General features: G+C 37.3%; 1 protein-coding gene across 2 annotated transcripts; it reads left to right on the top strand.

The window, feature by feature from the left end:
• Positions 1 to 986: 986 nt before the first annotated feature.
• LOC102229691 (FERM domain-containing protein 6-like) lies at positions 987 to 13057 on the top strand. 2 transcript variants are annotated; one of them, XM_023326949.1, is made up of 14 exons: positions 987 to 1117; positions 3770 to 3961; positions 5325 to 5415; positions 6331 to 6410; positions 7276 to 7352; positions 7493 to 7688; positions 8099 to 8254; positions 8868 to 8933; positions 9363 to 9431; positions 9539 to 9713; positions 10172 to 10450; positions 11375 to 11503; positions 11622 to 11680; positions 11789 to 13057. In XM_023326949.1, exons 2-14 carry the CDS (start codon positions 3884 to 3886, stop codon positions 12062 to 12064), a joined length of 1731 nt encoding a protein of 576 aa, XP_023182717.1. In that variant the 5' UTR covers positions 987 to 1117; positions 3770 to 3883; the 3' UTR covers positions 12065 to 13057. The 2 variants fall into 2 exon arrangements, with proteins under 2 accessions (XP_023182717.1, XP_023182716.1); XM_023326948.1 differs by having other exon boundaries at positions 987 to 1123.
• The last annotated feature ends 511 nt before the right edge of the window (positions 13058 to 13568 follow it).

Below are 13568 nucleotides of genomic sequence, written 5' to 3'. Positions count from 1 at the left end.
TCTTTATGTGAGCTGTGGATTTCTACAGCTCCTCTATATTTATCAAGCTCCTCATGTCTGCATCTCTGATGAAATCCCTCCATGTCTCAATTTGTGTCATACAATTTAATTGAAAAGGACACCAAACGTACCAGTAATATTTTCACATCTATTTTCTCTTGACTTTAGGTTGGGACCATCTTTTTTCTCACACATTTTAACATCCTATAAAAGGAAATATTAGTCAGCATATTGCAAGTTTTGTGTTTTTCTTTTAAAACCAGGAATAGAATTTTAAAGTGCTGTCAAACGTCCTGTCGTGTAATTTTTTAAAATAAAGCTCAGGTATAAGTGAGTTGTATTTAGCTGAACTGTGGGCAAAAATAGCTCCATGGATCGTAAAAGTTGCAGACCTCAGGTTTATCACCAGCTGGCGTTTGTGGTGGTAATTATGCAATAACGAGGAAAAGTAGAAGAATGTCAGGCGCACCAAGTCTTGTATTCTTTCTCTGCATTTGCATTGACGCAAATGATCCTGAAGGTGGCAGTATTGACTAAATTAGATCTGTTCGGAAGAAGTCCTGGCTAAAGTTTTTTTGGTCATATTATTTATTTATTTCGTGATGAATGTTGACAGTATAAAGTGGATTTTACTCAGCACACTCTTTCTCTTAAATGTTTTAATAATGGCCTAACTCAAATTAATTGCATAACCCATGTCTCTACTGCTCCTGTAGAGCCTGGGCCTCTAATTAGCAAAGCTCACAAACCACCCAAGTAGGGGGAAGAAAAAATGCTTCTTTCAAATATTAATGGGTTGAACCTTGCCCATTAGTTAACATGTTGGTTTTTCTCTTATGAACTACTGTAACCGAAAATGTAACAAAAGGGTTTTTTTAAATCGTAACATGCGCGAAGAAAAGTTTCTGAAAGAACCTTTCAACACCCCCATAAATAATCCTAGATGGTCTCGCTCAAACGTTTGGGCGTCAGGGTGGTTAAACGCAGGCATACACATGCAAGGTGGAGTACAACATTTAAGAAGTGCAACTGTTGTAGTTTGTTGCTTATCATTTCTTTGATTAAAAACGTTTTTATCAAGCCGTGAAAAATACCTGCAAGTGGACAACTAATTTCTGTAAGAGTAAGTTATTCGTTAAACTATTTGTACTACACTTGTTGCAGTATCTGAGTAACCGAACTTTATATATATATATATATAATAGAAACGAGCAGAATGTTTGTTTGTTTTTTCCCCTTTCAGATTTATAATTCGTGATTCAACTAGTAAAACGAGTAAATAACTTTGGTAGAAACTTTTAGGGATGTTGCGTCAGTTGCCTACAAGTATTTCCTTAAATAAAACACAATATTAGAGTCATTCAGTACAAACTATGTTGCAAAGCTGTAAACTCTTAACGCCTGTCAGGACTCATATGCCAACCAGCTCCCCTCAAGCTGAAAAATCTGGCTCACTCTATTGTTTTAAAGTGGGATGAATGTACATGGTGTTCCCCTGTTTATGCTAATGCCCCCTTTTATATTTTCCAGTGGGGCTTTTAAGGGTTCTAGTCGGGTATTCTTCAAACCTGAGAGAGGTTGCACATTGCAGACGAGCGATGTTGTTTTCCCCTGGCCAGCAGCAGCAGTGTGCTCAGAGGTCAGGATTATACCAGTCTTGGAGGGGAATTAAAGCATACAGATGGCAGTTCTCATGTGATGCCCGGTCTGAGCAGTTTGGACTTTTATTTGCTTATTACTTATTTTGCAGCTAAATGCAGTAACGGCAAAGGTTTATTCTCTTTTCAGACGTGCAATCCAATATATAAATGTGGTTTATGTTCATGTCAGATTTTTTTTTAAATTTCTTTCTTTTTGCAACTTTAAAAACATAATTTCCAACAGCTGGTACCTTCCTGAAAAAAACCTCTCGACCTTCTTTGATTTAAATGTTGAGTGGTTCAAGTAGCAGATCCGTATGTTTAGTTTAGGGTAATTTTACCTAAAGTAAAACAAAAAAAAAGTATTTTAAAGTTGATTCCCAGTGTGGAAATGAACTTAGTGTTGCAACTTTGGCTTTTTTTTTTTTCAATGTTAATTTAAATTTCAGTATGACTTCCTTGAGTTCATGCTACTGGAATTTCAGGTTTTTTAATGTCTGTTTGTGTCGACACCCAGTCATCAGCAAGGTCTTGTTTGAACTTGTTCATAAATCATGTTCAGTTAGACCCTAAAAGCCAAGAAAACTTGCTCTGGTAGTTCACGCAACTTGTTATTCTCACTGGCAACACCTCTTTTTAATGTTTCCTTTTTCTCCTGTAGATTAATCTTGTCTTGTATCTTCCTGTAAACTCAATTCCTGAGGTCTTTTGGTGTCAAACAGACATACATAAATAAATACAACTTAATTAACTGCAGCTATCTATAAATCTTTACACAAGAGGAAGCATTAGTTTTGGAAGTGGTGTGTTTTCTTTTTTTTCCCCCTTCAGGTCCCCGTTCTGTTTTTGCTTCGTTTTTTTTGGTCAGAGTGGGGCTTAAGAGGATCAGAGTCAGGGCACAGCAGTAATTAACCTGATTAAATGATTCTTAGACGTACCAGGTGGGGCTTTGGGACCCAACGAGGCAAAATATATGAACCCTAGTTGTTGGAAGAGCGACTTCAAATTATCACTTCTGATTTTATGTTGGGTACACTGCAAAGACAATCAACATAGTTGTTCCAATATTTCCAGTCTAGAAACTATTATCAGGATAAAATGCAACTTGTGCAAGGAATCTAAGATATTCACGTGTGAAGAATTTCTTTTACTGTGAAGTATTGGTATGCGTGTGTGGTTTGGCTTCTTTTACAGATAGTTTAAGATTTGTCTGGTCCCATGTTAAATTCAAGTTTGTTGGATTCATTTTACCCAATTCAACAAAAAAAAAAGTTTGTTGGATAATAAGACATCCTAGATGGGGATTGTTTTAGACTAATTGATTTTTGGAAAAAATCATAGTAAATTAAAGTAATATCAGGATTATCATAACCACGGTATGTGTTTTTGTTGGGAAACATTTTCTTGCAGACTTTGTAGGGCAATTCTTTTTTTTTTTTCATATCCATAGCTTTTTAATTTTTTTAATAGGATTTTTATGTTTTTAAAAGTTGGGATTGTTTTTAATCAATTCCCCCCGCCACCCTCCACTTCTGCTATTTCAGTTACAATGAAATTCCATGAACTGTTATTGAAAATATAGAGAACAGTGTCATATTTATATGGGAAATATATATAGATTATTTACATACAGACTGACTTTTTTAAGCTTTCTTTATAAGAGGATTCTCGCTTATGGTTAATATAAACATTTATGGTTAGAAGGTAGTTTCCTGTTGCATAGACGGGGAAACTGCAGCGCAACACAACCTCTTTTGCTTTTTCTTTGTGGACATCATTTCATAGGCAAACATATTAGTAATACAGGATATTAAAAGAGCATTGCACAATATTCCAGTTTTCCTCCATCTGCCTTTTGCATGTGGCAGAAGTAAAATATGCAGAATAATTTGGTTATAGCTAAAATATAAACTGGATCATTTGATTATTGTTTGACAATTCATAAACTGCTTCAACATGAACATGATGTGTGAGGCCAAATTAGTACGTCAGATCACACTTGAGTTGATCGTTTTCTGAATTCAGCTGCCTTTTTTAACATCTAACAGTTGCTGCACTATGTTATGTATTTTTCTTTATTCTATTGCTTCTTTAATTGTCATGCTATTTGTGTATTGTTCTTTTACTAGATGCAATATGGCTGAACTTACTTGAACACCTAAAAAGCAAAAGCCAGAAGAAGCGGAAACAATTGTGAAACGGTTCATTTCAGACACAGAACTTGTCACAGACCCATATGAGACATGTCAACACCTACCAAGCATGAGAGAACCGTTTGTGTTCTCCTCCCCAACAAAAGCCAGCTGGACGTCACTATCGGGGTGGGTGCTCAATGGAGCTTTGAATCTAAATCCCCATATTTTGATGGTCTTGTTTTTGTTTTATCACAGTGATAGGCATGGGCTGGTATGATATTCTCAAGGTGTGATAACCTGTTGCAAAGCAATACATTTAATAGAAAAAACAGGTGCTAATAAATTTTTAAAGCGACAGTATATTCTAAAATAAAACATTGATTATTGCAAATCAAAACTTTTTTTATCATATCTAGTAATTAATTTGAGCTTATTGTATACACTTCAGCAAAAACGTAAAATAAATAGACCCTAAATTTAATCAATACCTGTCATCTAACTCAAATTGAGGTTTTGGGTCCTTAAACCAAAATCTAATTGCAGTCCCATTTAAAAATTGTGATCTTGTGTCTTTAAGGATGTATTTCATTGTTTCTTGTTAATTTAAGTTTATTTCTCAGATTCTCGTGGATTTTAATTTCTCTGAAAGGTGTTACGAAGTTAACATTCTCATTGCTTACAATGCCATCCTGTATTAACTGTTCTTATCTTTTCTAGACCACAAAATGTTTATGAAAAGCTGATATTGGGCATTTTAATTAGCCAGTTTGTTTTGGGTAGAATTGAGAGCCTTTTTTTTCACAAATAGTCAGTTTTGCAAGAGGAGAGCCATCTCAATCCCCCTACCCCTCTGGAGCAAATCTGGCCTGACACTGTAGGAGAGCCACACCCACCATATTGTTGACGCAGTCTCTCAGGACAGAATACAAAGTAAAGGTGGCACAGATTACAAGCTGTGCTTTAATTAAATCTGAAATTACTGCAGGATAACCTAGCGGTGATGAACGCAATCTAAATAATAAGTTTATTAAAAACAAAGAAATGCTACAAATATTTCTAGTGAAATGATACACTTTATAGATTATTACAGTTATAATAACGTTAGTTCTTGTATAAACATGTTTATGGCACAGACTGGTATACCTTTTTAACCTGCAGTCTGCGGTTGTACAGTCATGTTGTTTATAGTTTTCCATATTAATTTGACTTGCTTGTACGCAAAGGGGAAAGTGCAAGAGTCATTTTTTTTGGTTTGTATTTAAGCTGCTATACTTTCCTATCTTTGCTCAGCAACAGGTGGAAGTTGGGGCAGAACTCCACACAGAGAAAATTGTGGTCACCCCAGCACTTTCTGATGCATCTCATTAAAAACCTATAAACTTTAGGAATGGTATAAAAATATTTGACTAATTACAAAGTTTTTAGCTTCTAAAGGTTTGGCGTACCTTGATACCAATGACCAGCCCGTGTCTACACAGTGATCCGTTCAGTGTGAATGTGTAGTAAATACAGAATTCTCTGTTTTCTTTTTCTTATTCACCAACTTCAGTTAAAGTCTACCGGACAGGATGTTTTTAACAGTATTGCGGAGCTTCTTGGAATTAAAGAGATGCACTTCTTTGGGCTCACAGTAGTCAGAGGTAAGTTTTGTGTTGACACCCAACTCCTGCAAAAGTATTTCAAAGCCTGAGAAGACATGACCATTAACAGCCTGCTTTATTACTGTTTACACTATCGGACAATGGTTTGCTCCACTGTCAATTGTTTATGTAACTTTAGAAACAACTTGTCCACAATTAAGCCATTTAGCTCAAACAAGAAATGCCACTCTGCTCTCCACGTTTGTGTAATGTAACGGTGTAATCCAGTTTAGCCTCGAAGCAAAGTCCTGAACTTTCTGTTTTCCAGCGTTCCCGTTTTACAAATGCGTGGAAATGCCCCGGTAATCTTGTACTGCTCACCACTTCAACAAACAGCCTTTTGTTTTTGTGGTGTTGGTTCAGCGATCACTCGGGCCCGGATTCCTGTAATATTAACTTCATTAATCCTGGAATGCACGCTTGCATTCCTCTGCTTCACTGAGGAGGGACGGGTTGATGATGATGATGATGGGAAGAGGAGAGTGGGAGTCGGGGATGGATTTGTCATGACACAGACAGCCTCATTCAGCTGTTACTCAAAGGGCCTTGATGAGGGATATGAGGCAAGGGAGTCTGAGTGAGTCAGAGTGGATATGAGGAGATGGGTTGTTAAATGAACAAGTTGTGAAATAACTTGCTGAGCGTGTTTTGGCTACACACGGTTGAACAAAAACGAAAAAATATATATATATTGTCCAAGTCATGACTCAGAACCTGGCAGAAGACGATACCACATAAATTACCACTGTGGTTGCAGCTTCCTGAGTAGATTAACTCAAATGTACCATACCAGGCTGCTCTTCTATCATTCTAATGGTTCTAGTTAGAGTAGGAGTAGATTTTTATAGCCTATGTCATTCTTGTTGTTTTTTTGTCTCCTTTTCTTTCATATTGTTTTTTCCATTTCCATCCTAGACAATGAACACATATTTTTAGACATGGAAGAGAAACTGGCCAAGTACTTTTCCAAGGAGTGGAGGCAAGATTCAGGAAAGGTAAAGCAGCTAACACCTGCAGTAAATTTTAATGAATTTTTTTTTGCCCTTTTTCTGTTTAGCCTACTTGCTAAATTATACCTGACAGTTAAGCAGAACATATTGTTGCTTTGCATAAGTCTATATATGACTTAAAATGTTACACGTTTGTCATACTGCAAACACAAACTTCACAGAACAAAGTAGTAGAACAAAGTAAAGAAATATACATTTGTAAAAAATATAAACAGTGTGGATTATAGTACTATAATACTTTGATACCACTAAATAAGTGCAAGAAATCACCTAGATATATTTGAAGTAGATAGAGTTTACCTGACTGTAAATGAACAGTATTAACATAATGCTGCTGTTAAAAGAACAGCAGCATTATGAAGATCAGGGAATACAGCAGATATGCCTGGAACAACAATACAGAGAAGTAGGGTTAGGCTGTAAAACGACACAAGCTTGGAACATCTAACAAAGCACCATTCAATCTATCATCTAAAAATGGAAAGTTTGTCAAACAACTGCAGGCTTGCCCAGATGTAACTTTGATTGACAGGATGTGGAAGAATAAGACGGAATCACTATTGGTAATCTTCAGAAATTGTATCTTTATTAACGAAAAAGCAATTTATGTGAGACAAAACCACAAGTTTTGCAACAATCTATGCAGGGGACGCAGCAAGCATATGGAACAAGATGCTCTGGTGCGCACCACATTTTTCAGTGTCACAACCATGCACTGGTTGCTATTGTCATTTTACTTAAATTTTAATGGCATCCAATATTTGTGATTCGAACATTATAAGCATTATAGAAGCTATGTGGTGACACATGCAACCCTATTGTAATATTTCTTTCTTTTTTTTCCCCACAGGGAACACTCAAGAGACAAATCCCTTTACTGCTCTTCCTTAAAGTGCAATTCTATGTTGAAAATGGAAGACTTTTTTGGTATGTCCAAACATGCACTGCCCCTCTCCCCCTCCACTTCTGCTCATGACTTTTTTTCTTTTCCCTATTTTCCATCAACATTTGTCATTTTTGTGACTGATATCTGAATTGTTTTGGGGGGACTGTTTTCCTGGCACCAGTGAGAGAAAGGCACGGCATTTCTACTACTCTGACCTGCGGGAGCGGGTCCGGCGCTCTGAATGTCGTCAGCAGGAGGAGGTGTACTTCCAACTGGCAGGTTACGCTCTGCAGGCTGACCTCGGTGACTGCCCGATGCAGAGGGAGGGCATGGAGGTCACCTCCTATTTTGAACCTAAGGACTACTTTCCCCCCTGGGTATGTACTAACATCTGCCAGAAACACACACAAAAACAACCTGTGTATGATATTGATATTTACTTGTTAAACATTTAGAATTGATCTTTTAGTGATTATTTGTAGAAAATTAAGTTTCAAACTCCTTCAATTTTTTTTTATCATGTTACAGTTATACATTGCAGTGTATTTTAATAGGATGTAATTTGAAAAACTATCAGAAAAAGCATTGCGAAACTGTAAAGTGAAAGTGAAAGAAAAATGATACATGATTCTCACCATTCTTTTGAATAAATAAAAATCAAAGTATAGCAGATTGTATTTAGGTTGTTTGGTCAAAGATGTTTGTGGCAAAGTCTGAAGGAGCTCAAGAGGTCTGAATACCTTTGCAAGGCACTAAATGTCAGCTGTGTCCCACCTTCCTTCTGAAGATCATAGCTAAACGTGGGGTGAAGTACCTTCTCTGTCATGGGCCCAAAGTGCACCAGGAGCTGTGGGGCATGTCCACTCGTGATGCCATTTTCTCCTTCATCAGAGACTCGTGCCAACTGGAGGATGTCCCCGTCACATTTTACAGGCTTCAAAAGGTCAGGACACTTCATCATGGTGCTTCAAAGGGAATCCTTGTGATTTATGGGTGTAAATCTTTGAATTATTGGGCAACTGGATTGAAGTTTCAGTTCAAGTTTCCCATGGAGTTTTGAGAAGGATGACATTAGATTTCTGTCATTCTGTACAAGTATGGAAAAAGGTTTTCCAGATAATCCAGTCCAGACTTCTAGTGTAATTGTGATTTTTTTTTTAAATTATTATTATTTTTGTTGTTGCAATGATCAAGGTTTGTTTTACAATTTTATGAACCTACATGGATTATGGAATCTAACATTTCCAGAATGTTGTAGCAACTTCCAGGAAGTTTGACTCATTTCAGGAAATCTTGTTCATTTGAAGAATAAAATGTTCATGCCTTTACATTAGCAATTGTATTTCCAGTGTGTCATCTTCCATATTTGAAGCAACTTATCTACTGAGTCATATTTTGAAACCTGATCAATTTATTGCACAATAGACTGCAGTTTGAAATGTTCTGTTAGCATCAGCTCTGCTTCTCTCCATGACCTAAGAGGGAGGTTTGGCTGTTAGTTATCTTATCTGAGCAGCTCGGATGCCTCTCTGACATCTCATCATTCTTTCCTTCAGGACAAAAAGGAGGAGAAAGGAACAGCGCTGCTTGGTCTCACCCTGCGAGGAATGCAGGTTTATCAGGTGCGTGTTATTAATGCGCAGTTTGTACGTCGGTGTATGTGTACACAAAAACTGATTCTGTGTTAGCTCCAAAACGTTCTCCTTTGTATTCGTAGTCCTAATAAACCCCCCAGACTAGCTGTGTGAGGAATGTGTAGGTTTGCCACTAAGCAGTCCGTTAAGAGATAGCCGCCTGCTGTGCCTGTCAGTTGTTTGATCTGTCAATCAGGGGCCTTTTGAATGGGGGTGGAGGGATTAGCGATTAGCCACCAGGCCTGACTGATTTTTGAAGCCAACAGACTGTGAGATGTATCTGGAGTATCTCTTGGTCTTATTAAAGTCCAGATGGCACCAAAATAAAAAAAATACTTTATCACTTGTTCTAAAAGATATTCAAGCAAATTCCACATTCAAAAAGCTGCTAATTAAATGTCTGCTTTGTCTCCGTAGGAAGTGAACAACATACGACAGCTGCTGTACGACTTCCCTTGGTCAAATGTCGGCCGTCTAACTTTCCTGGTATGGACGCTTCTCGTTTGCACATTTCTGTTCCCTCTTGAGAGTAAGAGGATTCCTTGTAATTATTTAATGGACATTCACACTTTGTTTTACATTGTCTCATTTAGGGGAAGAAATTTGAGATCCAGCCAGATGGCTTGCCATCAGCCAGGAAGCTGGTTTACTACACCGGCTCGTCGTTCCGTTCTCGACACCTCCTCTTGCATCTGAGCAACAGCCACCAGGTCTACCTCAGCCTGCAGCCGGCCCTCAAACACCTGCGACAGGTGGAGGAAAGCAAAGGTAAATAGAAGAAAGTGTGGGATTAGCGCCGTTTGGTAGAGCCTCTGTACAGACCTCAGTAGGACCTCTATACTATGAACACAAATACAATGCCCACTTCTGTTTGACGGTTTAACAGCATCAGTTCCTGACTTTCCCTCAACCTAATAATAGACCTCCCTTAGAGTACCCAAGTCAAATTTATATTTGAAATGCCAAATATACCTACAATATGAACGTCCAATACCACACAAGCTAACGTCTACAGTCTCTCTTATCTCTTCTCTTGAGAGTACAGCCAAACAGCACCAGGAGGTTTAAGAAGACACTCAATGAAACTAATTTTACCACTCTGACCTGGTAGTAAAATCTGTCATTAAAAAAAATTATTCCACCCACTGAAAAAAGGAGTCTAACTAACTTACTTAAGCACATATTAAATATGGCTGTACAACTTTCAATGTCGTTTGAATCTTTAGAGAAGAAGCGCTACAGAGAGTCCTACATCAGTGACGACCTGGATATGGATCCGCCGGGCAGTGAGAGCAGCCCTGGTCTGTCTCGACGCTCCACTGGCAGCTCAGGCATTGAAGCAGATGCCCGCCAGCACAGCATCAGCACAGAGATGACCTCCATGGGGGAAGAGGTTCTACAACACAGGGAGAAATGTTTGAGCTCAGCAACCAGCCAGGACAGCTCCTCCATGTCTGAGTCTGACGTAGGCAGTAAAGGTCGAAGAGAAGAGCAACAAGATGGAGGTGGGATTTGTTTTTTCATTAAATACTTGAAAAGGTTTTCACAGAATTTGTTGTTTCTTTTTGTTTCTGTTTTTGCTCTTAGTCACATGTTAATGTTTCATAACAGTCAAAGATAACCTTATTAAATTCAAAGCGTAGTTTTCAATGATTATTTCCTTCATAAGTGGGGTTGAGGAGCTATCTAGTCCAATTTTTCCTTATGTGGAAAGGTTAAATCATAAATTAATTATAACTAAGCACAATTTCTGATCCTATGCTACTAGCCACATCCATATCGGATTACTGCCAGACCTGTCAAACTAAGAAATCGCTATTGTAATACTAGTCTGACACTATAAATTAGGCTAAAATATGTAACATATCATATCCCAATAAGCAGAAATTCAAAAACGGATGAAAGTCATTGCTATCTAAGGCTAAAGATTTGGGAGATCAGAAAATCACAGTGAGAACCCTTAACCTCAAATAGAGGAAACCTGGACCAATTATAAATGAATTCCCAGACTAGCTTTCCAAATTTTCTCCAATTGTGCATTAATGCCTCATCTAGGAGCCACACAACAACCCAGATATATATCTAAAAGTTGGCAACAAAAGCTATGTTTAACGAGCATTAAATTTCACACATGGCCAGGTTGGTTCTGATGGCTTTTAGGCCTTTTTAGTAAATTAGATTATCATTTGAGAACTGCTTCTAATAAAAAAAAAAAGTTCATTTAATGACCTGAAAAGTTTAACTGCAACACTAAAACAAAGACAGAATTCTGTATGCGGACTAATGAATTTTCAAAGCGCTGTACTGTTTTTTTTCTAGAATTATTTTTCTAATGTCTATTAGTCCTTAATATTAAATTCAAAACTTTTTTCTAGATTTGTAATTGTGAAAAATTATTTTGCCTGCTTAAAATGTATGCTGTTTTCTAGCGATCAAAACCAGTGTTGGTAGTCCAGAGGAGGCTCTTGTTGAGCGGTGCGAAATGTCCCAGCTGGCTGATCTTCTTGATGGAGTGTCTGTGGATTTTGCGAGATGCCCTGCAGAGACTCAATCACCAGGTATCAGTGAAGTGCATGTCTTCCTCCACATTTTGTAAAAATAGTGGCTTTTATTCTGAAACTCGGTCCACTTTCATCATTATCAATATTGACAATTTAAATCATGTGGACTCCACAGTATACAAAAGGCAGCCTCAACATGCTGATCAAGATACTTTGTTGCCTATCCAGAAAATGGTAAAAATCAGTCACTCGGAAATTTTATAACCCAACACACTTCATGTTAGATTGTAATTCCTTCATTTGTTAACATCAGTTTCTTCTTCTTTCTCATCGATCCTGAAGTCCAGACCGCAGATTTTCCCCAGTCGCCACAGCCTACATGATGTCCATCTTTGCCCACCCTCTGCACCCACTGGAATGGCCTTGCCATCCGTTTCGTACCACAACTACACCTCTGGGCTCCCAGACGTCACACCAGGCACAAAGACATCAGTAGATCACAGTTATTACCCCTATCTGCACTGCCAAGCCAAACCCTCCTTCTATGGCCACAGGTCGACCAACTGCCTCGCCCTGGACACTTTAAGTGATGAACAGTTCCTGGAGTTTATACTCTGAGATCATGAGTAATATGCCTAAAGTGTTCCTTCATTTAGAGAGCAGCGGAGCTTGAGGCACTCTGACTGTGTTTTGTGTCGTGAGGGATATTTGTATTTCATATTGGAGGAAAGATATGGAAATTCTGCTAAGATGTGATTCCAGTGGTGGGGAAACTAAAATGGTGAGATTTTAACAAATAAACTGCCCATATTTATTCATGATGTTTATTTTGTACATATTGCACTTGTTTTATTGACATGCATTTAAATCATTTATTAAAACATGGATTTTTTTTAAATTGTCTTTTGTAAAGACCACCATATGAACATTTCCTTAAGTCTTTCTTAAAACTGCGTATAATTTCATGTTTTTTTTTTTTATCCATCCATTGCAACTGTACGTTTGACACTAACAGCCCACTCACGTGGCTTTTTTAGTCTAATATTGTAATCAAATTTGATGTTAGAACTGTTGTTTTTTTTTTTTTATCTTATGATATGCTGTTTTGCATAGATTTTTGTCAGACTCCATTCATTCAATCTTTAACAACCATCTACAAATGTGCAACATTTAACCTTTCACAGTGCCTTAAGGCACTGCCTTAATCCAAAGTTTCTCCAGTCTGTCCTGTTTTCTGTCTGCCATAATTGCAAGAAGAATGTGCTATTGGTGAAGCACTTTTTTTGTAACCAGTACTTTTTCTTTCTTTTTTCCTTTTTTTTTTGTATGGATCCAAAGCATTTTTGTATTATGTAACTCCTCCCAGAACAAAAAGCCTTTGTTGGTTTTCCCTCTCAATTTTGTCACAACCTTGGTTATTGGTACAAAGTGAAGTCTTTAGCTAATATGAGCCACTTTGATTTATGTTCTGTCATGGAACACACACACATTTACTTAATGCCAAATCGTTATTAAAAACTGCCTTGAATTGCAAAAACTCTAAATGTTAAATTGTAAAAAGCACTATTTTTTTAATACCAGTAAAAATAAAATACTCATGGTATGAAATTATACAGGGATTTTTGTATTTCTGTTTCATGACGCATGTCTAGTTTTCCTTGCATTACAGACAGCAGTTTGAAAGTAAATGTTGACGGTGTTCTGTAGGATCCTTGTCATTCCATACACTGCCTCCAACTGGACAGTAGGTGTAAGTTCACAAAGAAATTCAAATCCCAAGGCCAGTGCACTCTTTCAGGCTCAAACTATATATGTGTAAAATCCATGAACAACAATTGACTACTGGTAAGAAATTGCGATAATGTTAAAGTGAACATCTTGAATCACCAGCAATACTTTACCTACAAACAGATGACTATTTGACGAGAGTTATTGAATGCTTCACATGTAACTTTTTCTGCAGTTGGAAATAGAAAAAAAACTTTTAATTCAGCATTTCAACATCCAACATATTTGATTATTTAATATTTTAATATTCTAAGTGTAGAGAATGTCACATATGTGGCAAAATCTTTAAAATTATTTAATATATCACAGATGTGAACACATCTGAACTGCATGT

The sequence above is a fragment of the Xiphophorus maculatus genome, chromosome 22 (assembly GCF_002775205.1).
Source record: "Xiphophorus maculatus strain JP 163 A chromosome 22, X_maculatus-5.0-male, whole genome shotgun sequence".
In the NCBI taxonomy this organism is placed as follows: domain Eukaryota; kingdom Metazoa; phylum Chordata; class Actinopteri; order Cyprinodontiformes; family Poeciliidae; genus Xiphophorus; species Xiphophorus maculatus.
The sequence above is the reverse complement of the archived record's forward strand: the minus strand, read 5'-3'. Positions and strand labels throughout refer to the sequence as shown.